This window comes from Bombina bombina, chromosome 7, assembly GCF_027579735.1.
Source record: "Bombina bombina isolate aBomBom1 chromosome 7, aBomBom1.pri, whole genome shotgun sequence".
Lineage (NCBI taxonomy): Eukaryota > Metazoa > Chordata > Amphibia > Anura > Bombinatoridae > Bombina > Bombina bombina.
Genome location: NC_069505.1, coordinates 567,504,255 through 567,530,813, shown reverse-complemented (window position 1 = coordinate 567,530,813; position 26,559 = coordinate 567,504,255). Strand labels below are relative to the sequence as shown.

Below are 26,559 nucleotides of genomic sequence, written 5' to 3'. Positions count from 1 at the left end.
CCCCTAATCTGCCGCTCCCGATACCGCCGCCACTATACTACATTTATTAACCCCTAGTTACACCACCAGCCCCCCACATCACAACAAGTGAAATTAAACTATATTAATCCCTAAACCTCACCCTAACCCTAACGTAACCCTAACGTAACCCTAAACCTAACCCTAACACCCCTAACTTTAACATAATAAAAATAAAGCTACATTTACAATTATTAACTAAATAAACCCCTAAACTGCCAGCTCCCCCACAAAGCAACAAGCTAAATTATCCAAAAAAATAAAGATTAATCCTATTCTAATACCCTTAAAAAATCAAACTCACCCAAAACAAAAATCCCTACTCTAGAATAAACTACCAAAGGCCCTTAAAAGGGCCTTTTGGGGGCCCCTTAAAATGGCCATTTGTAGGGTATTGCCCTGAGATAAACAGCTCTTGTATTACAAAAAAAAACACAAACACCCCCTAACTTTATTCAAACCCCCACCCCCAAACTACCAGGGGACCTTTAAAGAGCCTTTTGGAGAGCCATTACAATGGCCTTTTGTAGGGCATTGCCCTGAGACAAACAGCTCTATTACGCAAAAAAAAATACAAACACCCCCTAACACTATACAAACCCCCACCCACCAAACTATCAGGGGCCCTTAAAAGGGCCTTTTGGGGGACCCTTAAATGGCCTTTTGTTGGGCATTGCCCTGAGATAAACAGCTCTTTTAGTAAAAAAAAAATACAAACACCCCCTAACACTATACATTACACAAAATAGCAAACAAATTATAAAAAATAAAAAAATTCCTATTCTAATACCCATTAACAAGAAACCACCCCAAAATAAAAAAACCTAATCTAGAGTAAAATACCAATGGCCCTTAAAAGGGCCTTTTGTAGGGCAGTGCCCTAAATATATCAGCTCTTTATTTGAAATAAAATTACAAAGACCCACTAACATTACAAAGCCCCACCCCAAACCCACAAAATAAAAACAATCTATATAAAAAACCTAAGCTAATCATTGCCCTGAAATGGGCATTTGTATGGGCATTGCCCTTAAAAGGGCATTTAGCTCTTTTACTGCCCAGACCCTAACCTAAAAAATAAAACCCACCCAATAAACCCTTACAAAAGCCCAACACTAACCCCAGACGATCCACTTACAGTTTTTTAAGTCCCGCTTGAATGATCTTCATCCCGGCAAAGTCTTCTTCCAGATGGCCTCTTCAATCTTCATCCCGGCAGCGACGTCCTGATCCAAGCGGAGAGAAGTCTTCATCCAGATGACCTCTTTAATCTTCATCCAGGCGGCATCTTCTATCTTGATCCCGGAGGCGCGGAGCGGGTTCATCCTGAAGACATCCGGCGCAGAGCATCCTCTTCATACGCCCGCCGCCGTACACTGAATCTTCAATGCAAGGGACGCTATTCAAGATCAGCCATTAGGAATTAGGGCTGCTAAAATCCTATTGGCTGTTCAAATCAGCCAATAGGATTAAAGCAGCTCTCATTCTGTTGGTTAATTTGAATTAGCCAATAGAATTAGAGCTGCTTAAATCCTATTGGCTGATTTTGGCCCGACTTCACCGGGATGAAGATCGTTCAAGTGGGGCTTCAAAAACTGTAAGTGGATCGTCGGGGATTAGTGTTAGGCTTTTTAGGGGTTTTATTTTTTAGGTTAGGGTCTGGGCAGTAAAAGAGCTAAATGCCCTTTTAAGGGCAACGCCCATACAAATGCCCTTTTCAGGGCAATGGGTAGCTTAGGTTATTTTAGATCATTTTTTTATTTGGGGGGGTTGGTTGGGTGGTGGGTTTTACTATTGGGGGGTGTTTGTATTTTTTTTTTATAGGTAAAAGAGCTGATATCTTTGGGGCAATGCCCCACCAAAGTCCATTTTAAGGGCCATTGGTAGTTTATTATAGGCTAGGGTTTTTTTTTATTTTGGTAGGGCTATTAGATTAGGTGTATTTCTTTTTTATTTTTGACAATTTGTTTGTTATTTTTCATAATTTAGTGGGGGGGAGGTTTGTAATTTAGTTTTTATTTTTTGAAATTAGATGCTTTTTGTAACTTTTAGAGTAGTGTTAGGATTTATTATTGGTAGTTTAGTTTCATTTAATTGGTAGTTAGTTTAATTTTAGTTTAATAATTATAATAGTTTAATTGTTAGTTTAAAATTATTTTTTTTAATTTGACAGGTACATTTTAATTTAATTTAAACTAGGGAAATTGTAATTTTAATATAAAGTTAGGGGTTCGTTAGGTTTAGGGATTACTAGTTTAAATTAGTTTTTTCATTGTGGGGGCTTTCGGTTTAGGGGTTAATATTTTATTTTAGTATATATCGTTGTGGGGGGCTTGCGGTTTAGACGTTAATAGGTTTATTATAGCGGCAGTGTGGGTAGACGGCATATTAGGGGTTAATAATATTTAAATAGTGTTTGCAATTTGGTAGGGCGGCAGTTTAAGGGTTAATAAGTTTATTATAGTGGCGACAGTCAGGTGCGGCGGAATAGGGGGTTAATACATTTTTTTAGTGGTGGCGATATCGGGAGCAGCAGATTAGGGGTTAATACATTTAATATAGTGTTTGCGATGTGGGAGGGCCTCGGTTTAGGGGTTATTATGTAGTTCATGGGTGTTAGTGTACTTTTTAACAGTTTAGTTATGAGTTTTATGTTACAGCTTTGTAGCATAAAACTCATAACTACTGACTTTAGATGGCGGTATGGATCGTGTTGTTATAGGGTGTAACGCTTACTTTATAGCCTCACCCCAAAACTCGTAATACCAGTGCTATGGAAGGCCAATGAAAAAAACGTAATTTTTACGTGTGCGGGACTGACTTTGCATTACAGGCTAAAAGGTGTGCAGTACAGCTATACCGACAAGACTTGCGGTGCTGTTTTAACGCTGAAAATGCCATATTTTCAGCATTACAAGCCGCAATGCAAAACTTGTAATCTAGCTTTAAGTGTAATATTACAGAAGAGTTGCATTAGAGAAATAAAAAACTCAGAGTCCCCAATGCCCATCAACTCCCCACCAGCTGAATAGGAAAAACATAATTTATGTAAGAACTTACCTGATAAATTCATTTCTTTCATATTAGCAAGAGTCCATGAGCTAGTGACGTATGGGATATACATTCCTACCAGGAGGGGCAAAGTTTCCCAAACCTCAAAATGCCTATAAATACACCCCTCGCCACACCCACAAATCAGTTTAACGAATAGCCAAGAAGTGGGGTGATAAGAAAAAAGTGTGAAAGCATAAAAAATAAGGAATTGGAATAAATGTGCTTTATACAAAAAAATCATAACCACCACAAAAAAGGGTGGGCCTCATGGACTCTTGCTAATATGAAAGAAATGAATTTATCAGGTAAGTTCTTACATAAATTATGTTTTCTTTCATGTAATTAGCAAGAGTCCATGAGCTAGTGACGTATGGGATAATGACTACCCAAGATGTGGATCTTTCCACGCAAGAGTCACTAGAGAGGGAGGGATAAAATGAAGACAGCCAATTACGCTGAAAAATAATCCACACCCAAAATAAAGATTAAATGAAAAAAACTGAAATTATAAGCAGAAGATTCAAACTGAAACAGCTGCCTGAAGTACTTTTCTACCAAAAACAGCTTCAGAAGAAGAAAACACATCAAAATGGTAGAATTTAGTAAAAGTATGCAAAGAAGACCAAGTTGCTGCTTTGCTAATCTGATCAACCGAAGCATCATTCCTAAACGCCCAGGAAGTAGAAGCTGACCTAGTAGAATGAGCTGTAATCCTTTGAGGCGGAGTTTTACCCGACTCGACATAAGCATGATGAATTTAAGATTTCAACCAAGATGCCAAAGAAATGGCAGAGGCCTTCTGACCTTTCCTAGAACCGGAAAAGATAACAAATAGACTAGAAGTCTTTCGGAAATTCTTAGTAGCTTCAACATAATATTTCAAAGCTCTAACTACATCCAAAGAATGCAATAATCTCTCCTTAGAATTCTTAGGATTAGGACACAATGAAGGAACCACAATTTCTCTACTAATGTTGTTAGAATTCACAACCTTAGGTAAAAATTTAAAAGAAGTTCGCAACACCGCCTTATCCTGATGAAAAATCAGAAAAGGAGACTCACAAGGAAGAGCAGATAATTCAGAAACTCGTCTGGCAGAAGAGATGGCCAAAAGGAACAAAACTTTCCAAGAAAGTAATTTGATGTCCAGTGAATGCATAGGTTCAAACGGAGGAGCTTGAAGAGCCCCCAGAACCAAATTCAAACTCCAAGGAGGAGAAATTGACTTAATGACAGGTTTTATATGAACCAAAGCTTGTACAAAACAATGAATATCAGGAAGATTAGCAATCTTTCTGTGAAAAAGAACAGAAAGAGCAGAGATTTGTCCTTTCAAGGAACTTGCAGACAAACCTTTATCCAAACCATCCTGAAGAAACTGTAAAATTCTCGGAATTCTAAAAGAATGCCAGGAAAAATGATGAGAAAGACACCAAGAAATATAAGTCTTCCAGACTCTATAATATATCTCCCTAGATACTGATTTATGAGCCTGTAACATAGTATTAATGACAGAGTCAGAGAAACCTCTTTGACTAAGAATCAAGCGTTCAATCTCCATACCTTTAAATTTAAGGATTTGAGATCCTGATGGAAAAAAGGACCTTGTGACAAAAGGTCTGGTCTTAACGGAAGAGTCCACGGTTGGCAAGAGGCCATCCGGACAAGATCCGTATACCAAAACCTGTGAGGCCATGCTGGAGCTACCAGCAGAACAAACGAGCATTCCTTCAGAATTTTGGAGATTACTCTTGGAAGAAGAACTAGAGGCGGAAAGATATAGGCAGGATGATACTCCCAAGGAAGTGACAATGCATTCACTGCTTCCGCTTGAGGATCCCTGGATCTGGACAGATAACTGGGAAGTTTCTTGTTTAGATGAGATGCCATCAGATCTATTTCTGGAAGTCCCCACATTTGAACAGTCTGAAGAAATACCTCTGGGTGAAGAGACCATTCGCCTGGATGTAACATTTGGCGGCTGAGATAATCCGCTTCCCAATTGTCTATACCTGGGATATGAACCGCAGAAACTAGACAGGAGCTGGATTCCGCCCATACCAGAATTCGAGATACTTCCTTCATAGCCAGAGGACTGTGAGTCCCTCCTTGATGATTGATGTATGCCACAGATGTGACATTGTCTGTCTGAAAACAAATGAACGATTCTCTCTTTAGAAGAGGCCATGACTGAAGAGCTCTGAAAATTGCACGGAGTTCCAAAATATTGATCGGTAATCTCACCTCCTGAGATTCCCAAACCCCTTGTGCTGTCAGAGACCCCCAAACAGCTCCCCAACCTGTCAGACTTGCATCTGTTGAAATTACAGTCCAGGTGGGAAGAACAAAAGAAGCCCCCTGAACTAAACGATGGTGATCTGTCCACCACATCAGAGAGTGTCGTACAATCGGTGTTAAAGATATTAATTGAGATATCTTTGTGTAATCCCTGCACCACTGGTTCAGCATACAGAGCTGAAGAGGTTGCATGTGAAAACGAGCAAAGGGGATCGCGTCCGATGCTGCAGTCATAAGACCTAGAATTTCCATGCATAAAGCTACCGAAGGGAATGATTGTGACTGAAGGTTTCGACAAGCTGATATCAATTTTAGACGTCTCTTGTCCGTTAGTGACAGAGTCATGGACACTGAATCTATCTGGAAACCTAAAAAGGTTACCCTTGTCTGAGGAATCAATGAACTTTTTGGTAAATTTATCCTCCAACCATGATCTTGAAGAAACAACACAAGTCGATTCGTATGAGATTCTGCTAAATGTGAAGACTGAGCAAGTACCAAGATATCGTCCAAATAAGGAAATACCACAATACTCTGTTCTCTGATTACAGACAGAAGGGCACCGAGAACCTTTGTAAAAATTCTTGGAGCTGTAGCTAGGCCAAACGGTAGAGCCACAAACTGGTAATGCTTGTCTAGGAAAGAGAATGTCAGAAACTGAAAGTGATCTGGATGAATCGGAATATGCAGATATGCATCCTGTAAATCTATTGTGGACATATAATGCTCTTGCTGAACAAAAGGCAGGATAGTCCTTATAGTAACCATCTTGAATGTTGGTATCCTTACATAACGATTCAAGATTTTTAGATCCAGAACTGGTCTGAAGGAATTCTCCTTTTTTGGTACAATGAAGAGATTTGAATAAAACCCCAGCCCCTGTTCCAGAACTGGAACTGGCATAATTACTCCAGCCAACTCTAGATCTGAAACACATTTCAGAAATGCTTGAGCTTTCGCTGGATTTACTGGAACACGGGAAAGAAAAAATCTCTTTGCAGGAGGCCTTATCTTGAAGCCAATTCTGTACCCTTCTGAAACAATGTTCTGAATCCAGAGATTGTGAACGGAATTGAACCAAATTTCTTTGAAAAAACTTAATCTGCCCCCTACCAGCTGAGCTGGAATGAGGGCTGCACCTTCATGTGGACTTGGGAGCTGGCTTTGGTTTTCTAAAAGGCTTGGATTTATTCCAGACTGGAGATGGTTTCCAAACTGATACCGCTCCTGAGGATGAAGGATCAGGCTTTTGTTCCTTGTTGTGACGAAAGGAACGAAAACGATTATTAGACCTAAATTTACCTTTAGATTTTTTATCCTGTGGTAAAAAAAGTTCCTTTCCCTCCAGTAACAGTTGAGATAATAGAATCCAACTGAGAACCAAATAATTTATTACCCTGGAAAGAAAGGGAAAGCAGAGTAGACTTAGAAGACATATCAGCATTCCAAGTTTTAAGCCATAAAGCTCTTCTAGCTAAGATAGCAAGAGACATATACCTGACATCAACTCTAATGATATCAAAGATGGCATCACAAATAAAATTATTAGCATGTTGTAGAAGAATAATAATGCTATGAGAATTATGATCTGTTACTTGTTGCGCTAAAGCTTCTAGCCAAAAAGTTGAAGCTGCAGCAACATCCGCTAAAGATATAGCAGGTCTAAGAAGATTACCTGAACACAAGTAAGCTTTTCTTAGAAAGGATTCAATTTTCCTATCTAAAGGATCCTTAAAGGAAGTACCATCTGCCGTAGGAATAGTAGTACGCTTAGCAAGAGTAGAGACAGCCCCATCAACCTTAGGGATTTTGTCCCAAAATTCTAATCTGTCAGATGGCACAGGATATAATTGCTTAAAACGTTTAGAAGGAGTAAAAGAATTACCCAAATTATTCCATTCCCTGGAAATTACTTCAGAAATAGCACCAGGGACAGGAAATACTTCTGGAATAACTACAGGAGATTTAAAAACCTTATCTAAACGTTTATATTTAGTATCAAGAGGACTAGAATCCTCAATTTCTAATGCAATTAGGACTTCTTTAAGTAAAGAACGAATAAATTCCATTTTAAATAAATATGAAGATTTATCCGCATCAACCTCTGAGACAGAATCCTCTGAATCAGAAGAACAAATATCAGTATCAGAATGATGATGTTCATTTAAAAATTCATCTGAAAAATGAGAAGTTTTAAAAGACTTTTTACGTTTACTAGAAGGAGGAATAACAGACATAGCCTTCTTAATGGATTTAGAAACAAAATCTCTTATGTTATCAGGAACACTCTGAATATTAGATGTTGACGGAACAGCAACAGGTAATGTAACAGTACTAAAGGAAATATTATCTGCATTAGCAAGTTTGTCATGACAAACAGTACAAACAACAGCTGGAGGAACAGATACCAAAAGTTTACAGCAGATACACTTAGCTTTGGTAGCTCCAGCACCAGGCAGCGATTTTCCAGAAGTATCTTCTGACTCAGCTTCAACGTGGGACATCTTGCAATATGTAATAGAAAAAACAACATATAAAGCAAAATTGATCAAATTCCTTAAATGACAGTTTCAGGAATGGGAAAAAAAATGCCAGTGAATAAGCTTCTAGCAACCAGAAGCACAAAATAATGAGACTTAAATAATGTGGAGACAATAGTGACGCCCATATTTTTTTAGCGCCAAAAAAGACGCCCACATTATTTGGCACGTAAATGCTTTTGGCGCCAAAAATGACACCACATCCGGAACGCCGACATTTTTGGTGCAAAAGAACGTCAAAAATGACGCAACTTCCGGCGACACATATGATGCCGGAAACAGAAAAAAAAAATTTGCGCCAAAAAAGTCCGCGCCAAGAATGACGCAATAAAATGAAGCATTTTCAGCCCCCGCGAGCCTAACAGCCCACAGGGAAAAGTCAAATTTTTAAGGTAAGAAAAAAATGATTTATTCATATGCATTATCCCAAATATGAAACTGACTGTCTGAAATAAGGAACGTTGAACATCCTGAGTCAAGGCAAATAAATGTTTGAATACATATATTTAGAACTTTATATAAAAAGTGCCCAACCATACCTTAGAGTGTCACAGAAAATAAGACTTACTTACCCCAGGACACTCATCTACATGTAGTAGAAAGCCAAACCAGTACTGAAACGAGAATCAGTAGAGGAAATGGTATATATATAAGAGTATATTGTCGAAATGAATAGGGAGGTAAGAGATGAATCTCTACGACCGATAACAGAGAACCTATGAAATAGACCCCGTAGAAGGAGATCACTGCATTCAAATAGGCAATACTCTCCTCACATCCCTCTGACATTCACTGCACGCTGAGAGGAAAACCGGGCTCCAACCTGCTGCGGAGCGCATATCAACGTAGAATCTAGCACAAACTTACTTCACCACCTCCATGGGAGGCAAAGTTTGTAAAACTGATTTGTGGGTGTGGTGAGGGGTGTATTTATAGGCATTTTAAGGTTTGGGAAACTTTGCCCCTCCTGGTAGGAATGTATATCCCATACGTCACTAGCTCATGGACTCTTGCTAATTACATGAAAGAAAATGTATTTCAGCTCATGCTGAGCGCACTAGGAAACTTGGCTACGTTAGCTTCAATTCAGTTCTGGGCACACAGCCATTAAGCTGCTGTTACTCAGATGATAAACATTAAAGTGATGGTAATTTTTAGTATTTTACACCATCTAATCTTCTTAAACGTAACATGTGGGTATTAGTCGCTATTTTTTTTTTGTAATTTGAATTCTATTTCATTAATAAATTATAATCTTATAGATACGTTGCTTCATTCACATGGTCCGCCCCCCTCTACTTTGTTCTATTCACACTGTTATTTAGATTGCGACCGTGAATAGCAAGCTTGCCGAGTCTCGCATGCACAATGCTGCTATCTACGCTTCGGAAAATACAATGAATCACTGAATTGATTTATTGTATATCTCCGGAGCTGTGTGAGATGCATGTTTTGTTGATCTGCTGCCTATATCAGACAGCATGATTCCCCAATTAAAAACGAGCATTATACAATTTAGATTAAGTTTGAACTGTGAACTCTGGGCAGCTATGACTTCACTATTTGAATTTGCATGCGAGTCATGAACGCTGAGAACAGCATGACTTTGCAAACGCATGCGCAAAGTAATGTTTTTTTTTACTGAAACATGCCAAAATGCCATAATTTTGATTGGACAATGAAAAAATCGTCAGAAATAAAAAAATATATATATTTGTGTCTGGGCTGTCGGCGAATAGCATTGAATAGTAGGTGTTGCATAATAATTAAACCTATTAACAGTAAAATTGTTAGTTTTGATGAATGAAACTCATATTTATTTTTAGTTTAACATTGTATGGTAATTAGTGAATCCTTTGAATTTACCATCACTTTAAGAAGTGCAATTGATACAATTTGCTTCATAACCTCAGCAAACTATGGCCAGATTACAAGTGGTGTGCTATTTAGCGCTTTCACTCCCACGCAAACAATGACAGAAATAAACTTTTTGCACGTGCAAACTAGCTTTAAAGTAAAAGTTTTGAACGTGAGTGAAACCTGGCACGTTTTAAATAAAGGATTTTGGAGATCGCGACCGTGCAAATGAAAATAAAAACTAACACCTATTGCTCTCTCGCTAACCTGATTGTGTGTAACCAAATGCGCTAATCCGAAGGTAGTTATGAATATTTTACATTCCAATGTTATTCTCGTAGAAGAAAATGTTCTATTTAATAAAATATATATATATATATATACATTATATATATATATATATATATATATATATATATATATATATATATATACTGTATATATATATAAATATACAAGATGTTTTTTTTTTTTTAAATATTGGAATGTAAAATATTTACAGTAAATACACAGTAAGACAAATAATTAAATATTAATTCATTCATTAAAAATGTTTTTTTCTTGATTTAAGATATTTGAGACTAAAGGGCTCCAATGTGTACGGACATATGTATATTTGTCTATACATGTGTACATCTTTGTTTGCATGTATGTATATACAAATATACACATATAAATACATAAATACACATGTATACAAATATATATATATATTTAGACATGCATATGTATGTACCACATTGAACCCTTAAAAATGTTTTTATTAATATTTATATGATTAATTTAATTTTAGATAGTGTATATATGTGTGTATATGTATTTTTTTATGTATTTATGTTGTGATTAATGCAACTTAGTGCGCTAATCAAACAATCACAAATTTAGTGAGATCGGTCGGTTTACTTTCAACTTGTAAAATGCACGCAAGTTGTCATGCGCATGATATTTCAATATTGCGCGTAGGCTAACGTTAGGTCGCCATTTGTAATCTGGTCCTTTTTACAGCCTGTAACTTGTGGTCTTAACAGAAAAATTATCTTCACGTAATTATAGAATTATTTAAATCAAGCTTTTGTATAAGCAGTTTGTCGTGTTCACAACAAATCTATCTCATATCACTAACTGTATTTATATTGTGAGCATTTATATTAACATCCAGCTCCCTGCTTTAATAATTCTAATATTCCTTGACTTAGCTCAGCAGAAGTGGTACTTATTTATACTAAGGGACAGTTCCCTGCAAGCGATAAGGGGTTTATGGCTGGTGATTGCACTGGGTTTTTCGCTCATATTACACGATGACAATAAACATGATGGCTTGAGCGCAATTAAAGTTAACGTGCGTTGGGTAAGTGTGTTCTCAGAGCTTTGGTTAACGGTTTCACAAAAGAAAGAAGTGTCACAAAACAATTTAAAAAAATACATTACAAAGTACAATTACACTCATAATAACCCTGCAGGCTCCACAATTATATGGTTTACTCCTATTGGCTGCCTGTGACCTTAATCTCACACATGTCCCACTGGATTGTGTGTGAGTATCATCTTAAAAAAAAAAGTTTGCCCCACCCCCTAGACAAATTCCTTCAGACGCCCATGTTTGTATTCATTTTTAAAAAAAATGTATCGCTGTCAAGTACTGCCACGTTAGCTCTCCCTTGTGGGATTATTTGTTCTAGAGAGCTTCATTTATTTTAATGCAATGAATCTTTCATACTCTTTTTTTATTTGATGAACCCATTTCCTGGCAGTTGTTTTGCATATTCTATTTTTGTATTAAAGGGAACTTAAAGCCTTTCTATGTATGTGTAGCGTATCTAGTTAAGCAAAGCATTGTATACTATCTGCATGCAATATACATGTTATAAGCATTTACATGTTGCTTTTGTTAGCACAATCTGCAGGGTTTTACTGTTTCAAAGCAGTAAAGGGACACACCCTCTTAAGTATGTGTATCTCCTTTGAAGTAGCCAATAAGAGGGCAGATATAAACAATCCTGTGCACTGTCTTAAGCAATAACTGTTTAGCATGTAGCAGGTTTAGACAAAGTGCAGCATAGAGCTGTTGAACCCCCCCCCCCCCTCCACAAAACTATATGTAGTGGTAAAAAATAGTAAATTATTCAAGATAAACAGCAACCTGCACATATTATTTATTTTTAATTAAACTGTTATAGAGGATTTCATTTTTAAATGTCCCTTTAAATGCAAATACAATCTCAAGGGGTAAAAATGGTATCCTAGAGGTCATGCAGGATGTTATTGATGTAACACATGCCCAGTATTACAAATAGCCAGGGGCCATTCTGTGAGTACCTTGTGGTGTTTTGAAATTGAATTTCACATATATATATAAAATCATGAAGGAATAATTTTTTAGTACAGTGAAAATAATTTTGTCTGATATCCCCACTTTAATGCTAATGTTTAATGCTCACCTACACCAGTGTTTCTCAACCGTGGACCCCATAAACCCAGATTTTCATTATATCTGAACTAGCGCACAGGTGAAATATTCAGCTGATGGATAAGGGCAGGTTAGTAACCATGGTTACTGATCAACTGATTATTTCACCTGTGCTCTAGTTCAGCTATAATAAAAACCTGGCCTGTTGAAGGTACTTGAGAAATAATGACCTACACCATGCATTGGGGAAAGGCAACCACACAATGTCCTTTAATTAGTTTGGCCTCAGAAGCTCGCTCAGGGCCTGATATTCAAAACCTCATCGGCATGGAGAGAAATCTTTGTTGTTTTTTTAGACTTTGTAAAGTAATGTAGGAGTCTCTGTTTCAGAACACTACATAGCAACATAAACATTTCTTAATATTCTTAAAATTTGTTTTTCTAAGGTCTTGAATATCAGACCCTCAGACCTACATATTAAAGTGATGGTAAACCCTAACTAATCAAATGCCATATATTTAATCGTTGCTATTAAAAAAGTATATATATATATTTTTTGTTTTTAATCCATCCATGAAAGGGTTAAATAAGTGCATATACTAATGCTTCTATTGCAATGTTATGCCAGCCCCCACTTGGATGAACTTTTTTAATGACAATTCCAGTGAACATCCAATCAGCATATGTGTCACATCTAGGGTGGCCATATTGCCGCTTTTAAATAGGACACATATGAAACATACATATGTCAGGACTGTTTAAAGAAATGTTTTGAATAACGTTCCATTATAAGATCCTTTTTTATGTCAATTCCAGTGAACATCCAATCAACGTGTGTGTCATATGACAATCTTGAAGTTCAGCCACTATAAAACCATTAGAAAGCCTTTGTAGAGAGTGGATGTGACTGCTCTGAACATCACAGCCCAGCTAAAAGAGGAAATGAAGGGGGGCAGAGGAACAGACAATACCAATTAGGACTAAAAATCTTTTATTATAAAATATATATATACACTTTTAAAAAAAGAATAATTATGTGGTTTTACTTGAAAACTAATATATTTTTCATTGCAACATTCTTTTAGTCTGAAAGTTATCATCACTTTAATGGAGCACAAATGAAGGGGTTAAGGTATCATAGTCAACATACGCAGATGATCAATATTAATGGTCCAGAACTTTACTCTTGCTCCCGAATGTTCACTCTGTGGTGTTGACCTGTAGAATGTAAAACAGTTTTAGGGAGAGGTTGCATGGAGCAATAGGAGGATTTACTGTATATAAATAGAATATAGGGTGCAATAGGCAGAGATATTAGGAGTTCTATTAAGCAAGGAGTTCTATTAAGCAAAAGGAGTTAAAGGAAAATGTTTTACTGAATAATAGGAGAAGTTAAAGGTAGGGGTATTGAGGAAGAATAGAAGTAGTTACAGGAAAAGGTTGTATTGAGCAATACATTATGCCATAAAGCATGAGGTGCTCTGTGTCTTATTTTTCTGGAATAGAGATTTATATTTTTATATTACTCCCAGATTACTGAGTTATTTCTGGAGTGCCCGGAATGTTTGGAATGTATGGAGCAATAGTAGGAGTTAAAAGGTTATGTTATATGGAGCAATAGGAGGAGTTATAGAGATAGGTCATATGGTGCAATAGAAGGAGTTATAGGGAAGGTTATATGGTGCAATAGGAGGAGTTATAGGGAGAGGTTATATGGTGCAATAGGAGGAGTTATAGGGAGAGGTTATATGGTGCAATAGGAGGAGTTATAGGGAGAGGATATATGGTGCAATACGAGGAGTTATAGGGAGAGGTTATATGGTGCAATATGAGGAGTTATAAGGAGAGGTTATATGGTGCAATATGAGTAGTTATAGGGAGAGGTTATATGGTACAATAGGAGAAGTTATAGAGAGAGGTTATATGGTGCAATAGTAGGAGTTATAAGGAGAGGTTATATGGTGCAATAGGAGGAGTTATAATGAGGGTTATATGGAACAGTAGGAGGAGTTATAAAGAAAGGTTTTATGGTGCAATATGAGGAGTTATAGGAAGAGGTTATATGGTGCAATAGGAGGAGTTATAGGAAGAAGTTATATGGTGCAATAGGAGGAGTTATAATTATGTTATATGGTGCAAAAGGAGGAGTTATAGGGAGAGGTTATATAATGCAATATGAGGAGTTATAGGGAGAGGTTATATGGTGTAATAGGAGAAGTTATAGGGAGAGGTTATAAGGTGCAATAGTAGCAGTTATAAGGAGAGGTTATATGGTGCAATAGGAGGAGCTATAATGAGGGTTATATGGAACAGTAGGAGGAGTTATAAAGAGAGGTTATATGGTGCAATATGAGGAGTTATAGGAAGAGGTTATATGGTGCAATTGGAGGAGTTATAGGAAGAAGTTATATGGTGCAATAGGAGGAGTTATAATTATGTTATATGGTGCAAAAGGAGGAGTTAAAGGGAGAAGTTATATGGTGCAATATGAGTTATAGGGAGAGGTTATATGGTGCAATAGGAGGAGTTATAGGAAGAAGTTTTATGGTGCAATAGGAGTAATAGGGAGAGGTTATATGGTGCAAAAGGAGGAGTTATAAGGAGAGGTTATATGGCGCAATAGGAGGAGTTATAATGAGGGTTATATGGAACAGTAGGAGAAGTTATAAAGAGAGGTTATATGGTGCAATATGAGGAGTTATAGGAAGAGGTTATATGGTGCAATAGGAGGAGTTATAGGAAGAAGTTTTATGGTGCAATAGGAATAATAGGGAGAGGTTATATGGTGCAAAAGGAGGAGTTATAGGAGAGATGGTATATGGTGCAATAGGAGGAGTTATAGGGAGAAGTTATATGGTGCAATAGTAGGAGTTATAGGGAGAAGTTATATGGTGCAATAGGAGGAGTTATAGGAAGAAGTAATATGGTGCAATAGGAGGAGTTATAGGGAGAAGTTATATGGTGCAATAGGAGCTATAGGGAGAGGTTATATGGTGCAATAGGAGGAGTCATAGGGAGAGGTTATATGGGGCAATAGGAGGAGTAATAGGGAGAATTTATATGGTGCAATAGGAGTTATAGGGAGAGGTTGTATGGTTCAATAGGAGAAGTTATAGAGAGAGGTTATATGGTGCAATAGGAGGAGTTATAGGGAGAGGTTATATGGTCCAATAGGAGGAGTAATAGGGAGAGGTTATATGGTGCAATATGAGGAGTTATAGGGAGAGGTTATATGGTGCAATGGGAGGAGTTAGAGGGAGAGGTTGTATGGTTCAATAGAAGAAGTTAAAGAGAGAGGTTATATGGTGCAATAGGAGGAGATATAGGGAGAGGTTATATGGTCCAATAGGAGGAGTAATAGGGAAAGGTTATATGGTGCAATATGAAGAGTTATAGGGAGGGGTTATATGGTGCAATGGGAGGAGTTATAGAGAGAGGTTGTATGGTTCAATAGGAGTAGTTATAGAGAGAGGTTATATGGTGCAATAGGAGGAGTAATAGGGAGAGGTTATATGGTGCAATATGAGGAGTTATATGGGGAGGTTATATGGTGCAATGGGAGGAGTTATAGGGGGAGGTTATATGGTGCAATGGGAGGAGTTATAGAGAGAGGTTGTATGGTTCAATAGGAGAAGTTATAGAGAGAGGTTATATGGTGCAATAGGTGGAGTTATAGGGAGAGGTTATATGGTCCAATAGGAGGAGATAAAGGGAGAAGTTATTTGGTGCATTATGAGGAGTTATAGGGAGAGGTTATATGGTGCAATAGGAGAAGTTATAAGGAGAGGTTAAATGGTGCAATGGGAGGAGTTATAGGGAGAGGTTATATGGTGCAATAGGAGGCGTTATAGGGAGAGGTTATATGGTCCAATAGGAGCAGTTATAGGGAGAGGTTATATGGTACAATATGAGGAGTTTTAGGGAAAGGTTATATGGCCCAATAGTTGGAGTTATAGGAAGAGGTTATATGGTCCAATTGGAGGAGATAAAGGGAGAGGTTATATGGTGCAATAGGAGAGGTTATAGGGAGAGGTTAAATGGTGCAATAGGAGGAGTTATAGGGAGAGGTTATATGGTGCTATATGAGAAGCTATAGGGAGAAGTTATATGGTCTAATAGGAGGATTTATAGGGAGGATTATATTTTGCAATAGGAGGAGTTATAGGGAGAAGCTATATGGTACAATAGGAGGAGTTATTGGGAAAGGTTATATGGTGCAATATGAGGAGTTATAAGCAGAAGTTATATAGTGCAATAGGATGAGTTATAGGAAGAGGTTATATGGTATAATATGAGTTATAGGGATGGTTATAGGGTGCAATAGGAGGAGTTATAGGGAGAGGTTATATGGTGCAATAAGAGGAGTTTTAGGGAGAGGTTATATGGTGCAATAGGAGGATTTATAGGGAGAAGTTATTCGGTGCAATAGGAGGAGTTATAGGGAGAGGTTATATGGTGCAATAGGGGGAGTTATAGGGAGAAGTTATTTGGGGCAATAGAACGGGTTATAGGGAGAGGTTAAATGGTGCAATAGAAGGAGTTATAGTGAGAGGTTATATGGTGCAATATGGGGAGTTATAGGGAGAAGTTATTTGGGGCAATAGAAAGGGTTATAGGGAGAGGTTAAATGGTGCAATAGAAGGAGTTATAGTGAGAGGTTATATGGTGTAATAGGAGGAGTTATAGGGAGAGGTTGTATTGTTCAATAGGCGTAGTTATAGGAAGAGATTATATGGTCCAATATAAGTAGATAAAGGAAGAGGTTATATGGTGCAATAAGAGGAGTTATAGGGAGAAGTTATTCTGTGCAATAGAAGGAGTTATAGGGAGAGGTTATATGGTTCAATAGGAGGAGTTATAGAGATAGATTATATGGTGCAATAGGAGGAGTTATAGGGAGAGGTTATATGGTCCAATTGGAGGAGATAAAGGGAGAGATTATATGGTGCAATATGAGGAGTTATAGGGAGAGGTTATATGGTGCAATAGGAGAAGTTATAAGGAGAGGTTAAATGGTGCAATGGGAGGATTTATAGGGAGAGGTTATATGGTCCAATAGTTGGAGTTATAGGATGAGGTCATATGGTCCAATAGGAGGAGATAAAGGGAGAGGTTATATGGTGCAATAGGAGAGGTTATAGGGAGAGGTTAAATCTTGCAATAGGAGGAGTTATAGGGAGAGGTTATATGGTGCTATATGAGAAGCTATAGGGAGAAGTTATATGGTCTAATAGGATGAGTTATAGGGAGGATTATATTTTGCAATAGGAGGAGTTATAGGGAGAAGCTATATGGTACAATAGGAGGAGTTATTGGGAAAGGTTATATGGTGCAATAGGAGGAGTTATAGGCAGAAGTTATATAGTGCAATAGGATGAGTTATAGGAAGAGGTTATATGGTATAATATGAGTTATAGGGATGGTTATAGGGTGCAATAGGAGGAGTTATAGGGAGAGGTTATATGGTGCAATAAGAGGAGTTTTAGGGAGAGGTTATATGGTGCAATAGGAGGATTTATAGGGAGAAGTTATTCGGTGCAATAGGAGGAGTTATAGGGAGAGGTTATATGGTGCAATAGGGGGAGTTATAGGGAGAAGTTATTTGGGGCAATAGAAAGGGTTATAGGGAGAGGTTAAATGGTGCAATAGAAGGAGTTATAGTGAGAGGTTATATGGTGTAATAGGAGGAGTTATAGGGAGAGGTTGTATTGTTCAATAGGCGTAGTTATAGGAAGAGATTATATGGTCCAATATAAGTAGATAAAGGAAGAGGTTATATGGTGCTATATGAGAAGCTATAGGGAGAAGTTATATGGTCTAATAGGATGAGTTATAGGGAGGATTATATTTTGCAATAGGAGGAGTTATAGGGAGAAGCTATATGGTACAATAGGAGGAGTTATTGGGAAAGGTTATATGGTGCAATAGGAGGAGTTATAGGCAGAAGTTATATAGTGCAATAGGATGAGTTATAGGAAGAGGTTATATGGTATAATATGAGTTATAGGGATGGTTATAGGGTGCAATAGGAGGAGTTATAGGGAGAGGTTATATGGTGCAATAAGAGGAGTTTTAGGGAGAGGTTATATGGTGCAATAGGAGGATTTATAGGGAGAAGTTATTCGGTGCAATAGGAGGAGTTATAGGGAGAGGTTATATGGTGCAATAGGGGGAGTTATAGGGAGAAGTTATTTGGGGCAATAGAAAGGGTTATAGGGAGAGGTTAAATGGTGCAATAGAAGGAGTTATGGTGAGAGGTTATATGGTGTAATAGGAGGAGTTATAGGGAGAGGTTGTATTGTTCAATAGGCGTAGTTATAGGAAGAGATTATATGGTCCAATATAAGTAGATAAAGGAAGAGGTTATATGGTGCAATATGAGGAGTTATAGGGAGAAGTTATTCTGTGCAATAGAAGGAGTTATAGGGAGAGGTTATATGGTTCAATAGGAGGAGTTATAGAGATAGATTATATGGTGCAATAGGAGGAGTTATAGGGAGAGGTTATATGGTCCAATTGGAGGAGATAAAGGGAGAGGTTATATGGTGCAATATGAGGAGTTATAGGGAGAGGTTATATGGTGCAATAGAAGAAGTTATAAGGAGAGGTTAAATGGTGCAATGGGAGGAGTTATAGGGAGAGGTTATATGGTCCAATAGTTGGAGTTATAGGATGAGGTCATATGGTCCAATTGGAGGAGATGAAGGGAGAGGTTATATGGTGCTATAGGAGAGGTTATAGGGAGATGTTAAATGGTGCAATATGAGGAGTTATAGGGAGAGGTTAGATAGAACAACAGAGGTTAAAGGGAGAGGTTGCATTGAGAATTAGAAGGAGTTATAGGGAGAGGATTTATGGAACACAAAGATCTATAGGGAGATATTCATTATTGAACAATAAAAGTAGATATCTCTAGAGATTTTAGATAGTGGTATGGTAAAATATATGGCAATTTTTAAGGTGGAATAAGAGGAGTAATAGAAGAAATTATGAGGTATATTTAAAAAGGTATGGGTGGATAAGTTCCCAAGCAGGATACTTGTCCAACTTTGATCACTGGAGATGCAAAATTGGTGAAATTAAATCTACTGTTTGATATTGTATCGAAAACTTTGCCTTTTAATTGGATTTTCCTCTGCCTTTCACCTTCCTCTCACTTTTTGGACTGTGTTTGACTACTCTGTGGCATGATGATTTGTCACCTCTCTTGTCCACCCGGATTCGGACCTAAGCCTGCTCCTGACTACTATTTTGCCTGAAGATTTTGTACCACTTTTGCCCACCTGGATTTCTGATCTCTGCTAGTCCTGACAACTCGTTGCTTGGTGGATTCTACCATATTTGACCAGGACATGATGACTCAGCCTGTCCTACTACTCTACGTTATCCTTTACGCTCTTTCACTACCTATTTACAGTCAAGTTCTGGGATTTACTCAGCGTTTTGGGGAATTGTTACAGTTACTAACTAACCACTTTTTAGTCTCTGGATCCTTTCATGTACAAAAATATACTACTGTCTTAACAACAATAAGAGGAGTTATAAGGCAACATTATTTCAAATAGTGACATGGAGAGGTTACATGAAGCAATAGGTAGAGAACAAAAGAGAATTATGTGTAGCAATTTGAGAATCAATAGGGGAGTTTTAGAGAGGTTACTTGGAGCAATAGAACATTTTATATAGAGAGGTTGTAGAGAATAAAAAGTAATGAAGTCTATGAGCTAAATCGAAAAGTTATTTTGAGCATCTGAGATAATATATCAATAAAGCGTTCATTAATTTTTTAATTTCTAACTCACCTGCATTCCTGTATCTGTATATACCTACAACAGCAATGATGACCAGAATGACAACAGCAACAAGTATACCAATCAATATGCTGACAGTGTTGCTCCCCTTGGGTTCTGTTTAGAAGATTAAATAGGACAAGAAAAGTGAAAATATGAGAATTGATTTCAAGCAGAGCTTATTTTAGGTTCCTAAAATTTTACGATAAAATAATTGGAGCCCTTTACAGTAAAACACCTTGCTATATACCATATCCCTTTTTAAACCTTTTTTTTCAATATTAAAATTATATCTTATTAAAAATGTAATATATATATATATATATATATATATATATATATATATATATATATATATATATATATATATATATATATATATACATACATACATATTACATTTTTAATAAAAGATATAATTTTAATATTGAAAAAAAAAGGTTTAAAAAGGGATATGGTATATAGCAAGGTGTTTGACTGTAAAGGGCTCCAATGTGTATGTGTGTGTGTGTATGTATACTTGTCTATATCTGTGTATACATATGTATTTATGTTTTTATATGTGTATCTATGTATGTGCATATATATATATATATATATATATATATATATATATAACTAACAGCACCAGCCCTATCATCACCTGCACTGGTAATATCAATCAATTATGGACCCTACCCTAGTGGAATGACACCCCTGATCAAAATCACAGAGAGAGATCCCTATTAAACAAAATTTATTCTAGAAAGCTATCTTTTGTCTCTCCAAAGGAAAATATATCTACAGATATGTAAATATGCAAATAAATCATCCAAAATATACATAAAGAAAATAATACAGAATTGAAAACTATAAGCAAGGTGTAACATGCTGCCCTAGTGAAATAAAATGAACTCCCGGGAGTAAAAAAAGGGGAGTTGATTATATGATTATTCTTATTATCCAGGGTATACACATGCCTTTGATTCCAAGGTTAATTTAAAAAATCCAGGATTTTTGCAGTGTCCATTATATATATTATATATATTAGTATCTGTCTGTATTCGTTTGTGTACTTTTAGGATTCAGATGAGCCCTTTTGAATATCTGTGTATTTAAATGTTTGGGAGTAAAATATCACAATTAGGGGCATATCTATCAAGCTCCGTATGGAGCTTCAAGCCCCGTGTTTCTGGCAAACCTTCAGGCTCGTCAGAAACGCCAGTTATGAAGCATATGAACCATAACTTGTCTGCCTGCTCTGAGGAGGCGGACAGATATCACAGCAATTCAACCCGATCGAATACGATCGGGTTGATTGACACCCCCCTGCTAGTGGCCGATTGGCCGCAAATCTGCATGGGGCAGCGTTGCACCACCAGTTCACAAGAGCTGCTGGTGCAATGCTGAATGTGGAGAGCGTATTGCTCTCCACATTCATTGAGGTCTGTCGGATCATGTCCGACAGGCCTTTCATAAATAGGCCCCTATGTGTTTAGTGTTTTCCAGTAAATAATATTGGAAATTAAAACAAATGTCTTTAATTCAGTTATTGATCTTTTTAACATTATTTATTAATAGAAAAAAAACTTTATGATTTAAATCAGGTTGGAGGTATGACTCCATTTATTTTGTACTATTTTTATATTTCTTGCTAAACAATATGAATTTTCAGTGATCCACTAAGCTAATTGGAAAATAATGCAAACTATAATTTCATACAGGCTTTTAAACATCATCAACATTTGCTAAGATGGGATTGATCAGATAAGTGAATATTTATCTGTGAGTATGGTACATATCACTGTTATTACTTAACTTTGTTGCATCTGTCTGTCTGTCTATCTATCTATATATCTATCTATCTATCTGTGTGTTCATCTCAGGGGGTTTTTGGCTTTGATTATATGTCATTCAATCCATTAAAAGTGGACAAAATGTATCATAACTTTTATAGAAAGTTTTCAAACTATTCAAAATTCTGCTTGAAAAGTATATTCTGATGCATTGAATATTGTCAATTTGTCATAATGCAACGCATGGAATTGCCTTAAATTTGAGAACTTGCCAAAAAACTAATGGATTCGAACAACCCCCATTATTAACTACAGTTCTAAAAGACTTTTGTTATGTCATGTTTTTCTCATTGATTGATCTTCAATTCAAATGAAGAGACTCACCTAACTGTATGATTATGGTCTTATTCAGGCTGCTGTGATCCACATGACAGGAGTAATTGTACCTGTCCTCAGGTAAAACCTTTACAGAGACCCTGAGTTGATAGGTCTCATCAGGATTGGGGAGGACCTGTTTAACGTCCTCTGAGTAAACCTCAAAAGTGTTGTTCTTCACCCATTTCACATCCACAGCTTGGGGGTAAAACCCAAACACGAAGCAGTGAAGCTTTGTGATCTTGTCAGAAGGACTTTCAGAAACCTTTACCTGTGGGGGAACTTGTATAAAGAGAAAAACAAGCTATGAGACTCTAATGGCTGTAACATAACCCCTTGTATATGAGTTATTACATTAAAATGATACATATAAACCATGGGGTTCCAAACATGTTCTCAGGCCTTCCTAACACACCAGATTTTTAGGATTACCTTGGGTATCAGGTTAATAACCAGGTTGAATAATCATCTGATTATTTCACCTGTGCTCCAATTTAGATATTCAAAACATCTGGCCTGCTAGGAAGGTGTGAGGACTGGTTAAAAAAACCCTGATTTAAATGTATTATTTTAATTTAGAAAAAAAGAGATCCTCAGGAATAGGGATGGGCGAATGTGTTAATATTCTAATTTGAATGTTAGAACTAATGTTATTGTAGAAATTCTATTTACATAATCGAATGTTGATAAGAAGGAATATTCTTAAAAATTCTATAATCGAATGCTATTTACAGTTTTCGAATGTCAATTTTTAAATTTGAATGTTCATAATTAGATTAATAAGATACATTTTGAATGTAACATTCAATTCAACAAATACTATACAGACGTTCAATAGTTCATGTGAAATGGAATATTGTAAATTGATACATAATAGATACATAATAGATACAAATATATAAATTCAAATGTTTCTATTTTGAAAATATTTCATAATTCGAATATTACATTTAAAGAAAGCATTAGAAATTCTATTACAAATTTGAATGTTTCGAATTTGAATATTGCATAATTCGGATTCAATTATTAGAAAAAGTTGAATAGAATATGACATTTAAAGAAAGCATTGGAAATACTATTACATTAAACGAATGTTGTACAACAAATATTCGTCCTTCTCTACTCAGGAATAAGTAAGATGTAGAGTATGGAAAATATTCTGCTCCCCAACTAAAATCAACTGAAGAAACTAAAAGCAATTAAAAGAGATATGAAGTTATTGTGTAAGAAAAAGATCAGGTGTGCTCACTGCTAACTTTAGGACTTCTAATATTATATATTAAAGGTACCTAGAAATACAAATATAAAATAGATTAAATTGTTAAAAGTTATGTCCTTGATCACAATCTATCAGGAAGAACATTTTCTGCTCTCTTTTTCAGGGCAAAAAAGCTAGTTTTCAACTCACAATATCGTATTTTCAGCTGATTCCCGCACTTGCAAATTGATTTTCAGATCCTTGATAAAAGCTCTATTTTTCCTATGGAGCCAAAAAGATCTCAACAATCACATTACGTATTTTGGTCCCTTTCAACAGTTTTCAGGACCATTTTTAAGTTACTGATTTCCACACCTCTAGGCACTTGACAACTCCTCAAAAGGACATTTTGGAAATCTTTAACACTATTTTTGAGCCCTATTCCGGCTTATCAAATTCGGTACCTCAAACCAAGGATAAGTCCTTGGAAGGACGTTTTTGGACACCTGTAGACTATTTCCTGGTTATTTCCAAACAGCCTTTTATCTTGCAAATATGTAAAACACTCTGAAATGGCCATTGTAGACATTCTAGAGGTTTATAAATATAAATGATATTGATTCCTTAAAGCTCCCTTCATCCCTATTGGAGAGGTTGTATACAGGGACCACGGTAAATTTACATATGTATATGGTCCTATATACAGTATATGTAGACTATGTGATATATTATACAACTAAGTGGTTCTGTCGGAAAACTTCAGGACCCCAACATCTGCAAATTACATGTTTTTCTTTTCAAACTTGAACTGTCGTGTTTGTCACTTCCAGTACTGGTGTTATTAAAATCATGTTTTTAAAGGAGATCACTTAGCAGTGACTTAAATAGTTAAAGGATCACTTAACACAATAGAATAGGATAATAAATAAATACATAGTAGAGAGACAATGCAAAAACACTTAAAGCTCGCTTCCATTGAGCCGTTAAAAATGGAGTTGTAAGCTACCGAAGTGACCGACAGCTAAAAGTAATTTACGGCTTCATTTTAGTACCAGGTTTCCATTGAAAACGCTTCTGCTTTGCGTGCGGTCACTCTTTTCGTGTAGGTATAAGTTAGCGTTGTGTTAACACTTCCAACCGATGCCGGATTAATAGGTTACTATGGTTTCCCCCCCACCGCAATAACTAATGTATTAACCCCTAATCCACCAACCCCATATCGCAAAGTATCTATTTAAACTATTAACCCCTAATCCGCCATACCCCCAAATCCAATTCACCAAATTAAGCTATTAATCACTAAACCACCATGCCCCACAATGCAATATAGCTATTTAAACTATTAACCCTTAATCCGCCAATAACCCACATCGCAATTATCTAATCACTAAGCCCCCTAACCTAACACCCCCTAAATTAACACCATTACATAAATTAAACTAATCCTAAATTACAATTAAAATAAAAATCCTAACATTACTTTTAAAATAAAAAAAATAAGTTTAAAATAAATTAAAATTACAGAAATTAAAAAAGTCTAACATTACATAAAATAATAGACAGTATTAACAAAAATAAATAAATTAAACCTAATCCCTATGAAAATAAAAAAGCCCCCCAAAATAAAAAAATCCTAATCTAAAAAAAAAAACTACCAATAGCACTTAAAAGGGTATTTTGTAGGACATTGCCCTAAATTAAACAGCTCTTTTCCTAAAAAAAATACTAAGTCCCCCCCTCTAACAGTAAAACCCCCCACCCACCAAACCCCCCTAAATAAAAAAAAACTAACACTAAAAAAATCCTAAACTACCCATTGCCCCTAAAGGGGCATTTGTATGGGTATTGCCCTTAAAAGGGAATTCAGCACTTTTTTAAGCCCAAATCCCTAATCTAAAAAATGAAAAAAAAAATGAAAAAATGCTTAACTCTAACCTCCAGATAGGTATTCATGGTTTCCTGAAATCCGACGGGGAAGTATTCTTCCAAGCGGCGACCTCTTCTATCTTCATCCAGGACAACTGAACTGAAGATTGGCGACCGCGGAGCCATGGAGCGTGGAGTATCCTCTTCGTACGATCACTGCCATACAATAAATAGGAATTCCAAGGTGCGCAATTAAAAATGGCGTCCCTTGCATTCCTATTGGCTGATTTGATTCTTCAAATTAAAATTAGCCAATAGGATTTCAATAGTTCTCAAGGAATTCAAGGGACTCCATTTTTAATTGCGTATCTTGGAATTCCTATTCAGTGTTTGGCGGCGATCGTACGAAGAGTATCCTCCACGCTCCATGGCTCCATGGTCGCTGATCTTCAGTTCCGCGGTCCTGGATGAAGAAAGAAGAGGTCGCCGGTCTTCAGTTCCACGGTCCTGGATGAAGATAGAAGAGGTCGCAGTTTGGAAGAAGTCTTCACTGCCGACTTCAGGAAACCGTGAGTACCTATCTGGGGGTTAGCGTTAGGCTTTTTTTTTTTTTAAATATTTTTTTATTTTTTAGATTTGGGCTTGAAAAAGAGCTGAATGTCCTTTTAAGGGCAATGCCCATACAAATGCCCCTTTAAGGGCAATGGGTAGTTTAGGATTTTTTAGTGGTTTTTCTTATTATTTTGGGGGGGTTTGGTGGATGGGGGGGTGTGTACTGTTAGAGGAGTGCCTTTGTATTTTTTTTAAGAAAAATAGATATGTAACTTAGGGCAATGCCCTACAAAAGGCTCTTTTAAGGGCTATTGGTACTTTAGCATTAGATTAGGGTTTTTTTTATTTTGGGAGGCTTTTTTATTTTTAAAGTAACGTTAGGTTTTTTATTTTAATTGTAATGTAGGATTAGTTTAATTTATGTAATGGTGTTAATTAGGGGGTGTTAGGTTCGGGGGCTAAGTGATTAGATTGCGATGTGGGTTATTGGCGGTTTAGGGGTTAATAGATTTATTAGGGTAATTGCGATGTGGTTTATTGGCGGATTTGGGATTAATAGTTTAAATATATACTTTGCGATGAGGGGGCATTGCTGATTAGGGGTTAATAGATAGTTTGCATTGTGGGGCCATTGCGGAAAAGGGATTAATAGTTTAAACAGATACTTTGCAATATCGGGATTGGCGAATTTGGGGTTAATAGTTTTAATAGCTAGTTTGCGTTGTGGGGCATGGCGGATTAAGGTTTATTGATTTTTTTATAAATTGCGATGTGGGGGGATGGCAGATAGAGGAGTTTTGACATGTCGGGATAGATTTCAATGGGAAAA

The 26,559-nt window shown here is 36.6% G+C and overlaps 1 protein-coding gene across 1 annotated transcript in view; it reads right to left on the bottom strand.

The window, feature by feature from the left end:
- Nucleotides 1-13,148: 13,148 nt before the first annotated feature.
- The window catches only part of LOC128636080 (zinc-alpha-2-glycoprotein), an 81,181-nt gene continuing 67,770 nt past the window's right edge, over nt 13,149-26,559 (bottom strand). Inside the window, exons 4-6 of the mRNA XM_053689145.1 lie at nt 22,124-22,396; nt 19,977-20,081; nt 13,149-13,392 (exon numbers count right to left, since the gene is read on the bottom strand). Coding sequence (XP_053545120.1) covers nt 13,355-13,392; nt 19,977-20,081; nt 22,124-22,396 — 416 coding nt within the window. The 3' untranslated portion in view covers nt 13,149-13,354. The remainder of the gene's footprint in view (nt 13,393-19,976; nt 20,082-22,123; nt 22,397-26,559) is intronic.